Source organism: Aplidium turbinatum, chromosome 7, assembly GCF_918807975.1.
Source record: "Aplidium turbinatum chromosome 7, kaAplTurb1.1, whole genome shotgun sequence".
Taxonomy (NCBI): domain Eukaryota; kingdom Metazoa; phylum Chordata; class Ascidiacea; order Aplousobranchia; family Polyclinidae; genus Aplidium; species Aplidium turbinatum.
In genome coordinates, this window is record NC_137478.1 from 4118798 (window position 1) to 4139620 (window position 20823).

Consider the following 20823-nt stretch of genomic DNA (forward strand, 5'->3'; position numbering starts at 1 on the left):
TTATATGTTACATATTCACATAATACAAACTCAACAATCTAAGTGGGTACCCTGATTTTGGGTAAAAAAAACAGTGGTTATCAAAATCGGTCATGCGTAACCACAATTTGCAAAACTGTAGTATACAATAGATTATATGAAAACAGTAAATAAGAACAACTAGATTTGATATAATTGAACTTAATGTCAGGTTTGATTAGCTAAAACCTGGTTGTTTTTATACTGATTGTGTTCGTTCAATACATAAACCCTAATAAAATTTATCATCCGTAATTTTTGTAACATCGAGAAGCCAGAACGGAGGTTAAGAGACATCAGAAGCACTTTATTATTTATATATAAAATGTTGCGTTTTGTTTCTAAACTATGTTATTTCTATTCAAAGAAAGAAATACGAAGCAAATTTTAAGTCCAGATGAAGAGAGTTCATCTTAGACTTTGTGCTTAGAAGTATGTTAAAATATGGTTGGCTTTTTATATGTGCTTTGGCCAATGTAGTCACACCTAAGCCAACTCACATCAGAGAGCAAATACAATATCAGGTGAGAAATTAGACTATAGGCTCTCTAGCTTATTATACACTATTTCGATAATAACAATTTAAGGGTCAGCTGAAATAAATGCGTATTCTTGCCTAAGCCTTTATTTTTACCTACCCTAAATTCACAAACCTGTAGTATTGTAGCCTACTTTGCCCACGTAAATTTTTTTACTGAATCTGAAACTTTTTTGTGAGTTTTTTGCTTTTAAATTCATGAAAGGTGCTGTATGAGAAACTACCCTGCTTCAACAAGTCAGCAAACGTCGACTTCTTTGGTTGGGACGTAGAATACGACATCCAGTAAACAAAGTTTATAATGAAACTCTCTTATTCTCAAAACTGATCAAAGGCAAATGAAACCAAGAGAGACCAGCAGAACCTTCAGAACTGCGATTATGTGAAATAAATTATTATTATTACTATTGACGTAATATTAATATTACTATTGATTATTATTGACACTATTTTGCACCCAGATAGTGCGAAATAAATTATTATTATTACTATGATTATTACTTTATGTCGTAGACTGTAGTTTAAAATTAGCAAACAAAAAAGTGCTCGCTTTTTGAAATTGGCTATAAATTTGGCCAGTTCTTATATTATACTGCATTGAACCATAAATACAATCAAATCAACAGTACAAAAAGTGCTCAATGCCACGGTGCGGGATTCAGTCATTGAGTCTGTTGTAAACGGTGTTCTTCTCATCTAAAACGAATCTTCATTTTATTGAAACCAGATTTCCATTAACATAGAAGACAACAAAACGACCGAAACAACTGAGCAAAGATACTCAAGAAGTAAGAGAAGTGGTAAGAATAAGCTTTATAGTTTTAAGTTTTTGTTGTCTTGGTTGGTGACCAACTGCTTTTGGATCGGATACTGGTGCGTGCGACGTACAGGTTCTAATTGTTTATTGAATCAAAATTTGGGGAATGAACAGATATTCAACGTGGTCTTAATCTTTGTGTACAATTCCATTTTTGGAAGTGCTATTTTTTTACAAGTAACATAAAAAAATTGCGTAAATCACATTCCTGAGCTTACAATTTATAATAATTGGTAAAGCTTGATATTTAAAGACTGGCTCACACAGTAGAGTAGATATTTTAATTTGTTTGTTGTGCAGTAGAATAACTTACTACCGTATGGAAAATCTTTCGGAACGCCAACGATAGGCTACTACGAATATCTGAATTGTTGAACATAATCAACTCAGTCACAGTTCATTGATTTTCTGGTTTTAGAGTCAACTTTGGGCTACTTTACCTTTACCTACAGCTGTTTCATTGTAGCCTAGAAAGTAAACTACTGTAGCCTACTAGTCTATCGTCGGCCAAGACATAGGTAGCAATCGAAGCATTCACGTTGGCATGAGCTGTGTGTCGCCATGGGCTAAAGCTAAGCTTTCACCAAAATTTTGCATTTAACCTAGAAAATAAAAAATACTTCTTTTGTAACTTATTATTATTGCACAATAAACCTTCACCGCGACGGCCACGTGTATCACATGAATCAAAACTTTTTTCCGGAACACTTAAATGTTCCACATAGAACATCTTCCCTAATCACACTAAAACTTTGGCTGTAAAAAACTGTAAATTTTAAATACTTGAATATAGAAAACATTATTTTTTAGTAAAGTATTGAGATCAGTTGTTTCGATGTTATTTTATTTAAATTTACGACTGTGTGCCATGTGTAGGCTACAGTTTATGTTCGAATAATATGGTCGATGCACATCATGGAAGAGTACTTGAGTCATAGAAAAGTAGGCTACTTTGACAACTGTATAAAAACTTTTAGTGCAAATAACAAGACAATAAATACTATTTTGAGCTAGATTGAGGAATGTCAAAATGATGTTGCTCACCTATGCTTAGCATATTGACAACCACCAAACAAATACAAAAATGACATAAAAGTTATTGAACACAACATTATTGCTTTACGGCTTGTACTTAGACAGCCACTTTACCTGGTCCAGATCTGATCCTTAGACGATCTGGACCAGACAAAGTGGCTGTCTAGGTAGGCATACAGTATAGGCTACTGTTCCATAACATTAGGTCTACTTGTTGGTTGCGTGCATGCCTGTATGACGCCCGAAACAACTTTGGTTCGACACCGCTTGAAAGCACACGCCAGTGTTCTAACAAGGCAAGGAATAGCAACTCCAAGTGTGGGCACTGGGCAGCTCACTCGATGACTTTCTGCTTTCAATTATGCTGCATTTTATGTAATCACAATGTGCTGTTGTGTCATAACAATAGGAGCAAAAATAATGTGATTTAAAGTGGCAAGAATACGGTGCGATACTGATGAGCCCAGCCTCATGGGCGAAACACGTGTCTATCGCTGTCTATTCGATGCTACAAATCGGCTGCCCAGAAACTTAATAATGTGATTGTTATTATTGTCTTTCTTTTGCTTTCAGGTTCATCAGAGGAACCTTGCTTAGGTATGTTACATTCTCAGAACAAGAGTGATCTTTATTTCTTTTTCAAAAAAAGTACAGTAGGCCTAACAATATTTATCTGTAGCCTAGTGACCAGCCGGATGTGTGACGCAGCGGTGAGATTGTCTAGCACAGGAGTTCCCAAACTGGGGGCCATGGCCACCTAGTGGGCCATGAGCCTTTTTCAAGGGGCATGGAAAATTTTTAAAAATAATAAATTTTTAAATTTATTATCTCTAATTCCATTCCAACACTATATAACAAACGAAATAAATTAAAATTTAATAAAAATACTAGTACATATTATTATTAATAAAAAGACTGCAAAAGCAAGCTCAACCATCACATTAACTGCATATGTAATCTAATAACTAATTAATGTACTATCATGTTTATTGTTTGTTGTATTTATATCATTTTAGCATTCTAACTACCGGTTACTGTATAAACAAGTTTTTTAATTAAAATGACGTTTCTTAATTTTTTCAGAAGGTTGAAAAAATAGGGGAGCCATTGATTTTTCAAAATTTTCAAAGGGGGCTACGGTGAAAAAAAGGTTGAGAACCCCTGGTCTAGCAAATACTAGAAAGACGATTGGTTGAGCGGCTAACCGTTAGACGCTCATCAAGAAAACATGGCTGGGTTTAGGCCATACATGAAAGGAATTGCTTGGAGCAGTGTTGCCAGCCGCCGCACCAATAAATATATTCAATAGGCTACCTCTCCAAAATATATCTAATTATGCAATTAATTTTTCCAACTTCAACTCACGAAGGTGTGCTTCTACAAAAAAGGTTTTAAACGCTGGGTGCACCATTCGCATATTTTTTAAGCGGCCGATTAAGTCACATTCCAGCTGTTTCCACTATGAATTCTACCATATTTACACCCGTTATTTTCTTCTGCAGTGATATGTGTCAACGCTACTGGAAGTCCTATTGACACAAGTCCGTTCAAAAAGCCTGATGATTGCTTTCAGTATTATCAGGTATGATATGCGTGAACATTATTGTCATTAATTTGATATCTGCAACGTTAGTTTATCGTTGTGGACACACTTATCGTGGTGATGCTTTGAATTTTGCTTTGAAGCCACAAAAGTTCAATTCTAATTCAGACATACTACTGTCTTTTCCTTCCTGTTTTTGTGTTGTGTCGTATGAACAATGAACATGGCATTTAATTTGTCAAACATAAATAATATAAATAAAAACTACTGTAATAAGAAAGTTGAACTTTACAGCTTAATCTGCTGAAAAGAAATTAGTATTTTCGTCGTCACCATTCAATCTTCACGGACTTAAAAAGGAATTTTTTTTTTCAAATCTATTTTTTTGTTTATTTTGTTTTGTTGCTTATTCAAGAATTGTTTTCGCAGTGCATTAATGGAACAAGATTCACATTGGAATGCGAGAATGGTCTTGTTTTTAATCCAGTTTCCGCGACATGCGATCAGCCTACAAATGTCCCGGAGTGTAACGAAGGGTCAGGGGATACCGAGACCACAGTCGTCCCTTCACCAACTTCCGAAGTGGAACTAACCACCAGAGAAGACGTAACGACTGAAGTGGTTACAACTGAAGATCAAGGCAAGTCGATTTGATTTCTTGAGTGAAACAATTTTCGCTGACAGATAAGTTTTGACCCTTTCAATACCAGCTACTGTCTTCTATAACTTGTGAAAATTAACTTGTGATTGACCACATCATTGTCTACACGACCAAAAACGACACAAGCTGGAAGCCTCTTCAAAATGATTAAACAAGCAGAACCTGCAATAGCTTCAGTTACAAAACAAAATTATTCCATAGATGTAACTGCCAATTTTTTTCTTCGTATGGCTGGCGAGAAACATTTTGTTCGTAGGATAGTCTGATGATTGGTCAACTTGGAGACCACGATATAGTTAGCAAAACGCACTGCTCGAGCGAAGACTCAGCTTAGTGCTGACATCCGAAATTTTTTTTTTTTATGCATTGAGTGGTCCACAATATAAATTACTATTCTTTGCCAATAAAGAACAATAACTTAGTAGGCGACATTGTATGGCGTTTTTTTCACAGTCATAAAATAAAAAAATGAGTAGCCTAACTAGAAAGAGTGAGTCTCAAAATGACTCCATCATCTTTCAGGATCTGGAGGCAGTGGTGCAGGTGAGGAAACTACAACAGTTGAAATTTCATTTGAAACAACACAAGCAGCAACTCAACCAATTCAAACAACAGAAGCTGCAACTGAACCAATTCAAACAACAGTTGAAGTTACTACATCAATGGAAGGTAAAAGAACTCCAGACTATTGCACATTGCTAAGCATTGGTTGACCTAACAACAAAATTAAAAACCATACTTCAGACAGATGGTTGATAACACTTTGATAGGATTGAATTCCATAATTCAAATACAATACATAAAACTAACAAAATAGCAACATATGAAATTCGAAACATGTACGTAAATATGATAACATGTTAACACCTTTTGTGTCTGTTTTTCAGTTGTGTTTCTACCTAGCTCAGTGCAGATTGTACTTAAATCCAGTTAAATATAGTTATCATTTTACAAACATTGTTCGTTTGTTTCGTCTAGAATCTAGATGAATTGAATTTTTTTTCCTGACGAGTGTAAAAAGTCTTGCTGAAAATATTCGACTTCAGTAGCCTATGTTGCTTTTTTGTTAGTTTTATGTATTGTTTATGAATTATGCAATTCAATCCTATCAAGTTGTTATGAATAGTCTGTCTAGCCTATGCTATTCAAAAGTTATCTCTCCACCAGGTACAAGCTATAACATTAAATAGGTTACAACTATTATTTGTGATATTTAACGCAATCAGATCACAACTTTGCTTCAGGTTCTGGAGATAGCGGTTCAGGTGAAGAAGCGACAACAACTGACATTCCATTTGAAACAACAGAAAGAACTACTCAACCAATTGAAACAACACAAGCTGCAACAGAACCAACTCAAACAACAGTTGAAATAACAACACCAATGGAAGGTGAAGAAATGTTCGACACTTTATCACGCCACACACCGATTGATCTAACAAAACATTGAATAAAATTATTATTTAGTAAAATTTTTAATCTAAAATTATAATTTTGCTTGAGCAGCTGGAAGCAGTAGATCATGTAAAAATGCTACAAACAATCAACTTTATATTTGCAAGTAAACCCATTGCTATTATGCCTATTGCTATTATTAAACAACACATGCTTCAACGTAGCCAATACGACTCACAGATGTTGTTAAGGAATCAATCCACACTTCTACTGAGACAATAGTTTTAACAAGACGGTAGTTTGACAATTGTGATTTCTTAGGCTACTGCACCATTTTAAAGTTAGTTTAAACAAATGACTATTTATTTCTTAGGATCTGGAGGTAGCGGGTCAGGTGAAGAAACAACAACAGTTGAAATTTCATTTGAAACAACACAAGCAGCAACTCAGCCAATTGAAACAACACAAGCAGCAACTCAACCAATTATAACTACACAAGCTGTCACTGAACCAAGTCAAACAACAGTTGAAATGACAACACCAATGGAAGGTGAGGAAATATATTTCACTTCACCACATCACACATCGATTGGTCCAAAAAATGATTGGATAAAATAACTAGTATTTGATAATACTTTGCTATAGTTCATTTATCAGTTGATCATTCCTTTACTTTAATTGAAATGACTGCGCCAATAGAAAGTAAACGAAATCTACAGTAGATCTCTGCACGTTGCTAATCATTGATCGAGCAAAAACAAAATTAAATACAACAATTAATATTTATGGTGCTTGATGCAAGTAGAACAAAAACAAAACAATTTGAACAAAATTGTGTTTCTAAGAATTACTTCACTTTTTCTTCAGGATCCGGAGGCACTGGTTCAGGTGAAGAAACTACAACAGTTGAAATTTCATTTGAAACAACACAAGCAACTACACAACCAGTTGAAACAACACAAGCAGCAACAGAACCAAGTCAAACAACAGTTGAAGTTACTACTGGTCACAGCGGTAAACCATAATCTCTTCGTGGGAAAATTGTAACATAAGATTCCCGAATCCGTTCGTCTGTATGTAATGACCGAAAAAGAAACACTCCTTTGAAACGTCTATTCAAATTTGTATTTCTGTAAAATTAGCCACCTGGCTGTCGAAAATGAGATGCAACACGGTACACCACTAAAACTTGTCACTACAGAACAGATTACTTAGATAAAAGACGGAATTTTCGTCCAGCTGACAAGCACTAAGCAAACAGTTAAATATGCGACTGACTTCCAACAAACAATTTTACGAATGACTAGAATAATTTGCGATATCTCAAATTCACGTAGACAGTAACTGTGACGCAATAATAAAAGACATTGTCACGCAATTCAAATAGGTGTTGAAAGTCGATGATGCAATTTTTCATCAGGTGTTACGAACGATGGTGCAATATTTGGACATTTTCTAGCAATTTCCATGACGTAAGATGCCAGCTAGGTTAAGTAGACCATAACGGTTTTTATATGACGTTTGATTTGGTGAAAATTGTCCGTAACAACTACATCAATGGAAGGTAAAAGAACTCTAGGTTACTGCACATTGCTAAGCATTGGTTGACCTAACAACAATTAAACACAATAGACAGACGATTGATAACAGTTTGATAGGATTGAATTGCATAATTCAAAAACAACTAACAAAATAGCAACATATAAAATTCGAGTCAATGAAAACTATTAATACTACAAAAAGTGTTCAATGCCTAGCAAAAAGCCAACCAGAGCGAAACATGTGCGTGAATATGTTAACACCTTTTTTGTCTGTTCTTTAGCTGTGTGTCTACCTAGCTCAGTGCAGATTATACTTAATTTCAGTCAAATATAGTTATCATTTTACAAATATTGTTCGTTTGTTCCGTCTAGATGAATTGAGTTTTTTCTTGATGAGGTTAGAAAATCTTGCCGAAAATATTCGAATTTAGTATGTTGCTATTTTGTTAGTTTTATGTATTGTTTTTGAATTAGGCAATTCAATCCTATCAAGTTATTATCAATCGTCTGTCCAGCCTATGATATTCAAAAATTATCTCTCCACCAGCCATAAAATTAAATAGGTTACAACTATTATTTGTGATATTTAACGCAATCAGATCACAACTTTGCTTCAGGATCTGGAGGCAGCGGTTCAGGTGAAAAAACTTCAACAACTGACATTTCATTTGAAACAACAGAAAGAACTACTAAACCAATTGAAACAACACAAGCTGCAACTGAATCAATTCTAACAACAGGAGCAGCAACTGAACCAACTCAAACAACAGTTGCAATAACAACACCAATGGAAGGTGAAGAAATATTCGACACTATATCACGTCATACACCGATTGATCTAACAAAAGTTTGAATAAAATTATAATTTAGTAAAAATTTTTAATCTAAAATCCTAATTTTGCTTGAGCAGCTGAAAGCAGTAGATCAGGTAAAAATGCTACAACAATCGACATTATAATTGTAACTAAGCCCATTGCTATTATTAACACATGCTTTAACCTAGCCAATACGACTCACAGATGTTGTCAAAGAATCAATCCACACTTCAACTGAGACAATAGTTTTAATACCATTATAGTTTTAACAAGACGGTAGTTTGACAATTATGGTTTCTTAGGCTACTACACCATTTTAATGTTAGTTTAAACAAATGACTATTTATTTCTTAGGTTCTGGAAGTAGTGGGTCAGGTGAGGAAACTACAATAGTTGACATTTCATTTGAAACAACACAAGCAGCAACTCAGCCATTTGAAACAACACAAGCTGCAACTGAACCAATCATAACAACACAAGCTGTCACTGAACCAAGTCAAACAACAGTTGAAATGACTACATCAATGGAAGGTAAAAGAACTCCAGTCCAGACTACTGCACATATGATTTCTTAGGCTATTACACCATTTTAATGTTAGTTTAAACACATGACTATTTATTTCCCAGGTTCTGGAAGTAGCGGGTCAGGTGAGGAAACTACAACAGTTGAAATTTCATTTGAAACAACAGAAGAAGCAACTCAGCCAATTGAAACAACACAAGCTACAACTGAACCAAGTCAAACAACAGTTGAAATGACAACACAAATGGAAGGTGAGGAAATATTCGACACTATATCACGTCATACACCGATTGATCTAACAAAAGTTTGAATAAAATTATAATTTAGTAAAAATTTTTAATCTAAAATCCTAATTTTGCTTGAGCAGCTGAAAGCAGTAGATCAGGTAAAAATGCTACAACAATCGACATTATATTTGTAACTAAGCCCATTGCTATTATTAACACATGCTTTAACCTAGCCAATACGACTCACAGATGTTGTCAAAGAATCAATCCACACATCAACTGAGACAATAGTTTTAATACCATTATAGTTTTAACAAGACGGTAGTTTGACAATTATGGTTTCTTAGGCTACTACACCATTTTAATGTTAGTTTAAACAAATGACTATTTATTTCTTAGGTTCTGGAAGTAGTGGGTCAGGTGAGGAAACTACAATAGTTGACATTTCATTTGAAACAACACAAGCAGCAACTCAGCCATTTGAAACAACACAAGCTGCAACTGAACCAATCATAACAACACAAGCTGTCACTGAACCAAGTCAAACAACAGTTGAAATGACTACATCAATGGAAGGTAAAAGAACTCCAGTCCAGACTACTGCACATATGATTTCTTAGGCTATTACACCATTTTAATGTTAGTTTAAACACATGACTATTTATTTCCCAGGTTCTGGAAGTAGCGGGTCAGGTGAGGAAACTACAACAGTTGAAATTTCATTTGAAACAACAGAAGAAGCAACTCAGCCAATTGAAACAACACAAGCTACAACTGAACCAAGTCAAACAACAGTTGAAATGACAACACAAATGGAAGGTGAGGAAATATTCGACACTATATCACGTCATACACCGATTGATCTAACAAAAGTTTGAATAAAATTATAATTTAGTAAAAATTTTTAATCTAAAATCCTAATTTTGCTTGAGCAGCTGAAAGCAGTAGATCAGGTAAAAATGCTACAACAATCGACATTATATTTGTAACTAAGCCCATTGCTATTATTAACACATGCTTTAACCTAGCCAATACGACTCACAGATGTTGTCAAAGAATCAATCCACACATCAACTGAGACAATAGTTTTAATACCATTATAGTTTTAACAAGACGGTAGTTTGACAATTATGGTTTCTTAGGCTACTACACCATTTTAATGTTAGTTTAAACAAATGACTATTTATTTCTTAGGTTCTGGAAGTAGTGGGTCAGGTGAGGAAACTACAATAGTTGACATTTCATTTGAAACAACACAAGCAGCAACTCAGCCATTTGAAACAACACAAGCTGCAACTGAACCAATCATAACAACACAAGCTGTCACTGAACCAAGTCAAACAACAGTTGAAATGACTACATCAATGGAAGGTAAAAGAACTCCAGTCCAGACTACTGCACATATGATTTCTTAGGCTATTACACCATTTTAATGTTAGTTTAAACACATGACTATTTATTTCCCAGGTTCTGGAAGTAGCGGGTCAGGTGAGGAAACTACAACAGTTGAAATTTCATTTGAAACAACAGAAGAAGCAACTCAGCCAATTGAAACAACACAAGCTACAACTGAACCAAGTCAAACAACAGTTGAAATGACAACACAAATGGAAGGTGAGGAAATATATGTCACTTCACCACATCACACATCAATTGGTCCAACAAAAGATTGGATAAAAAGCTATTATTTGATAATACTTTGCTATAGTTGATTTGCCAGTTGATCATACTTTTACTTCAATTGAAATGACTGCGCCAATAGAAAGTAAACGAAATCTACTGTAGATCTCTGCACATTGCTAATCATTGATTGAGGTAAGACAAAATTAAATACAATTAATGTTTAAGATGCTTGATGCAAGTAGAGCAAAAACAAATACAATTTCAACAAAAGTTGCGTGTCTAAAAATTACTTCATCTTCGCTTCAGGATCTGGAGGCAGCGGTTCAGGTGAAGAAACTACAACAGTTGATATTTCATTTGAAACAACACAAGCAACTACACAACTAGTTGAAACCACACAAGCAGCAACTGAACCAAGTCAAACAACAGTTGAAGTTACTACATCAATGGAAGGTAAAAGAACCCCAGACTACTGCACATTGCTAAGGATTGGTTGACCTATCAATAAAATTAAAAACCATAGACAGACGATTGATAACAATTTGATAAGATTGAATTCCATAATTCAAAAACAATACATAAAACTAACAAAATAGCAACAAATAAAATACGAAACATGTACGTAAATATGATAACATGTTAACACTTTTTGTGTCTGCTTTTCAGCTGTGTTTCTACCTAGATCACTGCAGATTGTACTTAATTTCAGTTAAATATAGTTATCATTTTACAAACATTGTTCGTTTGTTTCATCTAGTCTACTCTAGATGAACTGAGTTTTTTTCCTGACGAGTGTAGAAAGTCTTGCCGAAAATATTCGAATTCAGTATGTTGCTATTTTGTTAGTTTTATGTATTGTTTTTGAATTATGCAATTCAATCCTATTTTCAAGTTGTTATCAATCGTATGTCTATGGTATTCAAAAATTATCTCTCTACCAGCTATAAAATTAAATAGGTTACAACTATTATTTGTGATATTTAACACAATCAGATCACAACTTTGCTTCAGGATCTGGAGGCAGCGGTTCAGGTGAAGAAGCTAAAACAACTGACATTCCATTTGAAACAACAGAAGCAACTACACAACCAATTGAAACAACACAAGCTGCAACAGAACCAATTCAAACAACAGTTGAAATAACAACACCAATAGAAGGTGAAGAAATATTCGACAATTTATCACGCCACACACCGATTGATCTAACAAAAGATTGAATAAAATTATTATTTAGTAAAAATTTTTAATCTAAAATCATCATTTTGCTTGAGCAGCTGGAAGCAGTTGATCATATAAAAATGCTATAACAATCGACATTATATTTGCATCTAAGCCCATTGCTATTATTAAACAACACATGCTTCAACCTAGCCAATACGACTCACAGATGTTGTTAAAGAATCAATTCACACTTCACAACTGAGCTCATTTTTAACACTATAGTTTTAATAAGACGGTAGTTTGACAATTATGATTTCTTAGGCTACTACACCATTTTAAAGTTAGTTTAAACAAATGAATATTTATTTCTCAGGATCTGGAGGCAGCGGTTCAGGTGAGGAAACAACAACAGTTGAAATTTCATTTGAAACAACAGAAGCAGTAACTCAGCCAATGGAAACAACAGAAGCAGCAACTGAACCAATTCTAACAACAGAAGCTGTCACTGAACCAAGTCAAACAACAGCTGAAATGACAACACCAATGGAAGGTGAGGAAATATATGTCACTTCGCCACATCACACATCAATTGGTCCAAAAAAAATTGGATAAAATAACCATTATTTGATAATACTTTGCTATAGTTGATTTACCAGTTGATTATACCTTTACTTTAATTGAAATGACTGCGCCAATGGAAAGTAAACGAAATCTACTGTAGATCTCTGCACGTTGCTAATCATTGATTGAGCAAAGACAAAATTAAATACAACAATTAATATTTATGGTGCTTGATGCATGTAGAACAAAAACAAAACATTTTAAACAAAAATTGTGTGTCTAAGAAATACTCCACTTTCTCTTCAGGATCTGGAGGCAGCGGTTTAGGTGAAGAAACTACAACAGCTGAAATTTCATTCGAAACAAAACAAGCAACTACACAACCAGTTGAAACAACACAAGCAGCAACAGAACCAATTCAAACAACACAAGCTACAACTGAACCAATTCAAACAACTGTTGAAATGACAACACCGATAGAAGGTGAGGAAAGATGCGTCACTTCACCACATCATACATCGATTGGTGCAACAAAAGATTAAATAACATCAACATGATTAGATGATGATAATTATTGAATCAAACAAATGGCTGTTTTATTTTCAGGATCTGGAGGTAGCGGTTCAGGTGAGAAAACTACAACAGTTGATGTTTCATTTGAAACAACACAAGCAACTACACAACCAGTTGAAACTACACAAGCAGCAACAGAACCAGTTGAAACAACACAAGCCGCAACTGAACCAATTCAAACAACAGAAGCTGCAACTGAAACAACAGTAGAGGTTACTACGCCGATGGAAGGTGAGAAAAGTAATGTTGAGTCACCTTTTGCTGCTAAATGCATTTTTTAAATGATTGAAGTTTTCCAAAGCCAGCTACAATTTAAGGTAATATTTTGATAAGTGCCCTGCAGATTTTTAAAATCGTGACTAATAAATGCATTGCACTGGCGTTTCTCGAAACACTAAGAAATGAAAGGACAGGTTAACTGCATAAACGATAATATGGAACTTCTTGTTACCATATGTTTGATTGAAAATAGGCAATTACATTAAATGTTCCAGATTGTTCTGAAAGCTAATTTAGAAGTTAATGTCAATTTAAAATTTGTTTTTCTTTATCGGAATGCAACAATAATTATAATGTTAAAATAAAAAAGGCTACGGAAACAAATGCAATATCTTCTCGTAGGGCTACTAGGGGTGGTTTTGAACCACTGACGCAGGCTCATCACCGGTATTGACAGATGGAAGTGTTGTTACTGTTGAAATATTCTGTGCACCCCTTTAACAGATTGGTCATGCCTGAAAAGGTGATAATTAAACTCTCTGATAAACTCCACACATTTTGTTCTATCTTTTGTTATTGATTCAAGTGCTTTTCAGTTCCATAATTTGCTATTAAGATGACATTGTCAAAATACTTGTTTTGTTGTCATCCCTTTTTGATTTGCCTTGTACCACTCCAGTCAACTCTATATTTTCCATTGAGTTGTTTCTTGGCCTTGCAATGCTTCGGAAGCAGGGCGTTTTATTACAACACTCTTTGTCGAAAGAATACGCGGTGGTTTCTTCAAATTTTCTAACTTCTTCAAAACGTCAATAAAATCATCGCAGGCAAGGTCCAAAACTATTTCCTTTCAACGCTACCAGCAGTTTGGAGTAGCATAGTTTTTTTTAATGTTGATGTTGCTAATCAGATTCCAGTGATAATCTGTTTGTTGAATAACGAATTTGTTTGTTTAGGCTGTCTCGCTGCGTTTCAAAATTTGTTGACTTTTTATGTTCACGTTTTTATTAGCATGTCATAATTTCACATCCGTGTTTTGCAATAATATTAATTTCCTGCTGTAACCAATTGACCGTGTTGTTAATTTTTTTAAATATTTATTTCTTAGACACCAGTTTTTGAGATTTTTTCTTGCACATTTCTCACATTTTAAGTTTTCAAGATATTGCGACTGTACTAAGTTTTGTATTTTGTAAATCATTGTTCTTTCGAGCACGCTTCAACGTCCTCGTTTTGTCGCTTCTATCTTTTTCCTAACCCCTACTGCAAGCTACTGTTGCAACTGGCAAGTAATATTTTTCGCTTTGATGGTCGGAAGTAAAACTGTAAAAAAGCTAAATAGAGAGATGCTCTTGAAACGTATTGCTTGAGCTTTTACCGTGGGAGGTGAGCCAACTTTGTTTGATCATGTAATTTTTTTGCTCACAAAAGCTGGTGTTTATTGTAGCGGACGTCGTATAGCTTTGACTATCCGCCCATACCTAGCTGTGAATATGTATCCTACAGCAACATTCCGAGCGCGGTAGTGCGTTGGAAATGAACAGAGAACAACGTCTAGGCTTCTTAAGTGTACCTATAAATTTATTGTAGGAATGAATCCGTCACACCATCACATTAAACTTAAAGGGTTGCAACCATTTTCAAAGAATAGCCCGCAATTCAAATCATAAATTTAACTCGTCACCACAACTAATCTGGAATTATGGCTTTAATTCTAAATGAAGTGAACGATCTTTCTCTCTGTGCGTGGGCTTGACGCTAGACGCGTCTGTTTAAAGATTTTCAAAGTTGCTAGGAATGCCCAGAGAGGCGCTCGCAATCGATATACAAAAGCGCTGTGGCATTCAACGTGTGGGCTACGACGTTAAGGAGACGTAAAACTACGTGTACGTAAGTGTTAAACTACCGATTCGAGAACGCGCTTAACTTAAACTAACTTAATACGACACGGGGTTTAATGAGGACGCCCCACTCTAGTAGTGAAATATTTCACAGAAGGAAATATGTTAGAAATGTGAAATTTCTTGACTTTTAGTTTTTATTCTTTGCGAATTTTTTAAACCTACACTGGTCATTTTTCTACCTTCCTGCCCTTCACAATAAGCATTTTGAAACTGCCTACATTATAGCAGTTAATTGTCATGGGAAGTCTTTCTTCCGCTGTGTGATCCAATTATCCAATATATCGTTTTAGGACAGTCGTTCTAAACCTACCCCGAGACGTTGCTGCGCCCCAAAAACGTAAAATAGGATTGTGGGGTTTTAATCACAATCTTGTGTGTGTTCGAACAATGCCCTTAGAATTGCGACTGCTTTCCACATTTCGCTGCTTTCCAGATAGAATAAACGAGTTTTATTACGTTACAGAAAGTCTGTCCTGATATTTCGTCGATGCATTTCTACGTTGAATCAACGTAAAATGCTTGATCATTATTGTAACAATATGTTGCTTACTTTGATTGTATCGCCCAAACTACAAATCAAACATTACGATTTTTTTTATGTGCTCTAATTGAACAAGATTCTAGCGCTTCACATATCCAAGCGACACAATGTCCTAAACAGGTTTCATGGCAGTAACAAGACATAGAAAAAACACATAAGACCGCAGGACGTTACACTTATCGAACCATTTTCTTTAGTTTTGAAATTGCGATTTGTTATCTAACAGCCAGGCAACTGCTTGAAGGTAGTTTAGTTTGATTTACTTTACTGCTATTTGGAGGGCACTTTCGCTGACAATGACATTTATTGCTGCTTTACTGTAACCTACACTATTTATTCGTTTAGGAGTTAGGCGTGGTTATGTACTGTATACTCTTGATAAACAAGTGAAGTTGACATGGTCGTTATTGCTAGAAATTACGAAATCTTCAAAACAAGTTTTCATGCTGATACCGTTTTGTAAGATTTTCAATTCTGCTTCAAATTAACGTAATAGCCTACTACCAATTATGGACAGATTAGACCGTTGGGAATTTGAGAACATTCCTAGTGACAGGGGCGGCTTTGTTACTAAACCATGTCTGTAAATAAGTTTTTACTTCTTATACGCGATACTGATGTGTATGGCAGACCCACATTTACACGGCCCCCTGCTGATCCAATTGCACCACCCATGAATCCACCACTGCCCAGTGGGCCGTTTAAATGTGGGTCGGCCACGCATGCCAGCATCGCTTAATTAAGAGGTCAATACTTATCTAAAGACATTGTTTGATAACAGAAGTGGCGCTTTCTCATACCCGACCTATTCACTTTGCCAATACGCCCCTTTTTCTTGTGTGTTGTGTGAGTGTTAAAAATAAAAATATTTTTAAACAAAAATTGATTTAGATTTGTCACAACATTCCTTTGTGTTTTCTTCTTTTTTCACAAGATCACTGTAGACTAACCTAATATCCAACTCTCAGATATTTCGTATAAAGTTGAAATCATATAAAAATGCAAAAAAAAAACACTTAGAACTGAAGTAGCTTAACATTTTAGTAGAATGCCGTAAATTAGTCATGTTTGTGCTGGGAGTGAGAAGTGATTAAAAAACAATTCGAATATTTTTTAATTCACTTTGTATCTGTGATCGTAGACAGTGTAGGCAGGCTATTGCATACGGCCTTATGCTGTCATAATGGGAGAAGAAATAAAACGTGATCATCAATTTATGATTATTATTCCTAATACTCCTTCAATGTTTGTTTAAACAAATTACCACTTCTTATTCAGGTTCTGGAGGTAGCGGTTCAGGTGAGGAAACTACAACAGTTGAGATTTCATTTGAAACAACACAAGCAACAACTCAACCAATTCAAACAACAGAAGCTGCAACTGAACCAACTCAAACAAGAGTTGAAACAACAACACAAATGGAAGGTAAAGCGTCGTTATTTTCTCACTTTTCAATCTTTCATGGTTTGTGGCCTTCTTCCATGGACTCTCTACATTTGTGTCCTCTTGCTCGTGAAATACCTAAGTTTGTGTGCAGCGTGTTTTCACATTTTGTTTAATTTGCAATGCTAACAATAAAAAAGCCAAAAAATAGAATGTAGTCACATTCAATGAAATAAACAAGTCACAGTAAGATTGCTTTAAAAAGAGTAGTCTTTGTACTTGTCTAAGATGATATTTAATATTTGATTTTGTTTTGAATTGAGCCAGGCAAATGTGGGCTTTGCAAAACCTCAGTAAAGCTACTTAGTAAAGATTTCTGCTTGTGGTACCTGAACACCGCTCTGTCGCCACCCAAAACGGCAGATAATCTTGGTTAAAAAATACTAAGTTAGTATGTGCAAACTGCTTTGGTAACCTACAAAGTAGCCTATGCAGGCTAAGTATGGCAACCTGAACGAAACGATGGCCTTTCACAATGACACTTACAGGAATGTTAGCGTTTCATTTGTCGTTGCCATTGCATTGCAGGTTCTGGAGGTAGCGGTTCAGGTGAAGAAGCTACAACAACTGACATTCCATTTGAAACAACAGAAAGAACTACACAACCAATTGAAACAACACAAGCTGTCACTGAACCAATTCGAACAACAGTTGCAATGACAACATCAATGGAAGGTTAGGAAATATATGTCACTTCACCACATCACATATCAATTGGTCCAAAAAAAGATTGATTAAAATTATTGAAAAACTCAGAAATGAAGCAACTTAACATGTTAGTAGAAAGTGGTAAATTAGTCACGTTTGTGCTGGCAGTGGGAAGAGATTAAAAAACAAATCGAATAATTTTTGGTTTATTTTGCTTCTGTGATCGTAGACAGTGTAGGCAGGCTATTGCATACGGCCTTATGTTGTCATAATGGGAGAAGAAATCAAACGTGATTATCGATTTATGATTATTATTCCTAATAGTCCTTCAATGTTTGTTTAAACAAATCACCACTTCTTATTCAGGTTCTGGAGGTGGCGGTTCAAGTGAAGAAACTACAACAGTTGAAATTTCATTTGAAACAACACAAGCAGCAACTCAACAAATTCAAACAACAGAAGCAGCAACTGAACCAACTCAAACAACACCTGAAGCAACAACACAAATGGAAGGTAAAGCGTCATTATTCACTCACTTTTCAATCTTTCATGGTTTGTGGCCTTCTTCCATGGACTCTCGACATTTGTGTCCACTTGTTCATTAGTCAAGTACCTAAGTTTGTGTGCAGCCTGTTTCCATCTTTTGTTTAATTTGCAATGTTAACAATAAACAAGACAAAAAATCAAATGTAGTTACATTCAATGAATTAAACAAGTCAAAGTCAGATTGCTTTAAACAAAAGTAGTCTTTGTAGGCTACTTGTCTAAGAGAATATTTAATATTTGATTTTGCTTTGAATTGAGCCAGACAAGTGTAGGTTTTGCAAGACCTCAGTAAAGCTACTTAGTAAAGATTTCTGCTTGTGGTACCTGAACACCGCTTCGTTGCCACCGAAAGCGGCAGATAACCCAGGTTAAAAAAGACTGGTATGTGAAAAATGCTTTGGTAACCTACAAAGTAGCCTACGTAAGTTTGGCAACCTGAACGAAACGATGGCCTTTCACAACGACACTTACAGGAATGTTGGCGCTTCATTTGTCGTTGCCATTGCATTGCAGGTTCTGGAGGTAGCGGTTCAGGTGAAGAAGCTACAACAACTGACATTCCATTTGAAACAACAGAAAGAACTACACAACCAATTGAAACAACACAAGCTGTCACTGAACCAATTCAAACAACAGAAGCAGCAACTGAACCCAGTCAAACAACAGTTGCAATGACAACACCAATGGAAGGTGAGGAAATATATGTCACTTCACCACATCACATATCGATTGGTCCAAAAAAAGATTGGATAAAATTATTAAAAAACTCAGAAATGAAGCAACTTAACATGTTAGTAGAAAATCGTAAATTAGTCACGTTTGTGCTGGGAGTGAGAAGTGATTAAAAAACAAATCGAATAATTTTTGGTTTATTTTGTATTTGTGATCGTAGACAGTGTAGGCAGGCTATTGCATACGGCCTTATGCTGTCATAATGGGAGAAGAAATAAAATGTGATTATCGATTTATGATTATTATTCTTAATATTCCTTTAAAGGTGCACTGCAACGAAAATACATAGCTTTTGTATTTGTAGATCTTTCTGAAATAAAACGTTTTTCAACAATTTTTTTATTTTTTGTGTTACCATTAATTAAAAAACCTAAAAAAAACTTTTTTGAATTGAATGATTCTGATTGGTCAAAATTTTTGATGACGTCATTGGCTGGCAAAGCGGCATCCAAGGTCTATTGTTTTGCGTACAAACACAAGGAACAAATTGCGTAGGCTACCGAAACAGCGAACAATTTTGTGCTAAGGGAGTTTTTACACCCTTAAAATGGTGGCTACTTGTATGGCTCCCGGTTGTACTAACCGGGAAATCGTCAAATCTTTCATCGTTTACCTCTGAATAATGACGACAAGCTGAAGAAATGGATCTCAGCGATGAAACTCAAAAACCCACCTGTAAACAAGCACTGCCGTGTGTGCACCAATCATTTTCTGGCCAGCGATTACCAACGCGATCTACAGGCAGAGCTACAAGGCACCAAGTCCAAACACCTGCTCATCCCTGAAGCTGTTTCTTCTGTCTTTGATTTTTCAAGATATGTGAAAGCCACTGTCAATACAGTACAGTACCCACAAAACTCGATCGACCTCGGTAGGCTACAGGTCTGTGAGTACGATCGGGCGTTTGGATCGAATAGCAAAGCGAGAAAACAACAAGACTTTGAAACAGGTCAGTAGGACAGTAAAACAGTGGCAGGGTAGGCAAAGGCATATTAGGCAACTCTAAATACATAGGCTACTTTAAGTTGATATAAACCACTTGGTTCAAGCAAATTATTTTCCTGCATTTTTTTCAATGCAAATTTTCCATCCGACTGCTGTCTGAACTGGTGTTGTCAGAGCACGAATCAGAATGATGTTCTTTGCTGTCAAGTCGCCATCTTTTTGGTTCAAAGAGAAATCCTTGTCTTGTTTCAGACATCTTGTTTATGCTCAATATACAATGACCCATGCGACGTTTCTAAGGCAAATGCATGAAGCTGTTTACTTGGTTGCCAGCTGATGACGTCACAAGACACATAGCGCCATCAGGTGGCCGATTTTCATTTGGTTATATCTCCCAAACAAAAAGACATATCAAAAAATTTTTTTGAAAAATTTAATACTTAAACACTAAAGAATCACCAAAAAAAATTTAATTTTTCATTTCAGGTCCCCTTTAACGTTTGTTTAAACAAATCACCACTTCTAATTCAGGTTCTGGAGGTAGCGGTTCAGGTGAGGAAACTACAACAGTTGAAATTTCATTTGAAACAACACAAGCAGCAACTCAACCAATTCAAACAACAGAAGCTGCAACTGAACCAACTCAAACAAGAGTTGAAACAACAACACAAATGGAAGGTAAAGCGTCATTATTCACTCACTTTTCAATCTTTCATGGTTTGTGGCCTTCTTCCATGGACTCTCTACATTTGTGTCCTCTTGCTCATTAGTCAAATACCTAAGTTTGTGTGCAGCGTGTTTTCACATTTTATTT

At 35.4% G+C, this 20823-nt stretch overlaps 3 protein-coding genes across 4 annotated transcripts in view; all 3 read left to right on the top strand.

The window, feature by feature from the left end:
* Window positions 1-6538: 6538 nt before the first annotated feature.
* Window positions 6539-10898, top strand: LOC145774557 (uncharacterized). The gene is made up of 10 exons (XM_082585826.1): window positions 6539-6557; window positions 6875-7021; window positions 8166-8342; window positions 8718-8894; window positions 8991-9137; window positions 9513-9689; window positions 9786-9932; window positions 10308-10484; window positions 10581-10727; window positions 10822-10898. The coding sequence occupies exons 1-10, from the start codon at window positions 6539-6541 to the stop codon at window positions 10896-10898; spliced, it is 1392 nt and encodes a 463-aa protein (XP_082441952.1).
* Window positions 10899-11129: 231 nt separating this feature from the next.
* LOC145774849 (uncharacterized) overlaps window positions 11130-20823 on the top strand; it is a 52743-nt gene continuing 43049 nt past the window's right edge. Inside the window, exon 1 of one of the 2 annotated variants that reach the window (XM_082586183.1) lies at window positions 11130-11189. In XM_082586183.1, the coding sequence (XP_082442309.1) occupies window positions 11183-11189 (7 nt within the window). In that variant the 5' untranslated portion in view covers window positions 11130-11182. Of the gene's footprint in view, window positions 11190-20600; window positions 20688-20823 lie in introns of those variants that run through there. The other variant, XM_082586182.1, reaches the window with a different exon arrangement.
* On the top strand, window positions 11365-20667 carry LOC145774404 (uncharacterized). Its single transcript, XM_082585653.1, has 10 exons — window positions 11365-11374; window positions 11730-11894; window positions 12271-12447; window positions 12765-12941; window positions 13065-13262; window positions 16974-17120; window positions 17667-17813; window positions 18846-19022; window positions 20541-20608; window positions 20662-20667. The coding sequence occupies exons 1-10, from the start codon at window positions 11365-11367 to the stop codon at window positions 20665-20667; spliced, it is 1272 nt and encodes a 423-aa protein (XP_082441779.1).

Coding starts and splice junctions, on each gene's coding strand:
- LOC145774557 (XM_082585826.1), top strand. Junction 7,022..8,165: donor AGTTACTACTGGTCACAGCG/GTAAACCATAAT, acceptor ACTTTGCTTCAG/GATCTGGAGGCAGCGGTTCA. Junction 9,690..9,785: donor AATGACTACATCAATGGAAG/GTAAAAGAACTC, acceptor TTTATTTCCCAG/GTTCTGGAAGTAGCGGGTCA.
- LOC145774404 (XM_082585653.1), top strand. Junction 11,895..12,270: donor AATAACAACACCAATAGAAG/GTGAAGAAATAT, acceptor TTTATTTCTCAG/GATCTGGAGGCAGCGGTTCA. Junction 17,121..17,666: donor AACAACAACACAAATGGAAG/GTAAAGCGTCGT, acceptor ATTGCATTGCAG/GTTCTGGAGGTAGCGGTTCA.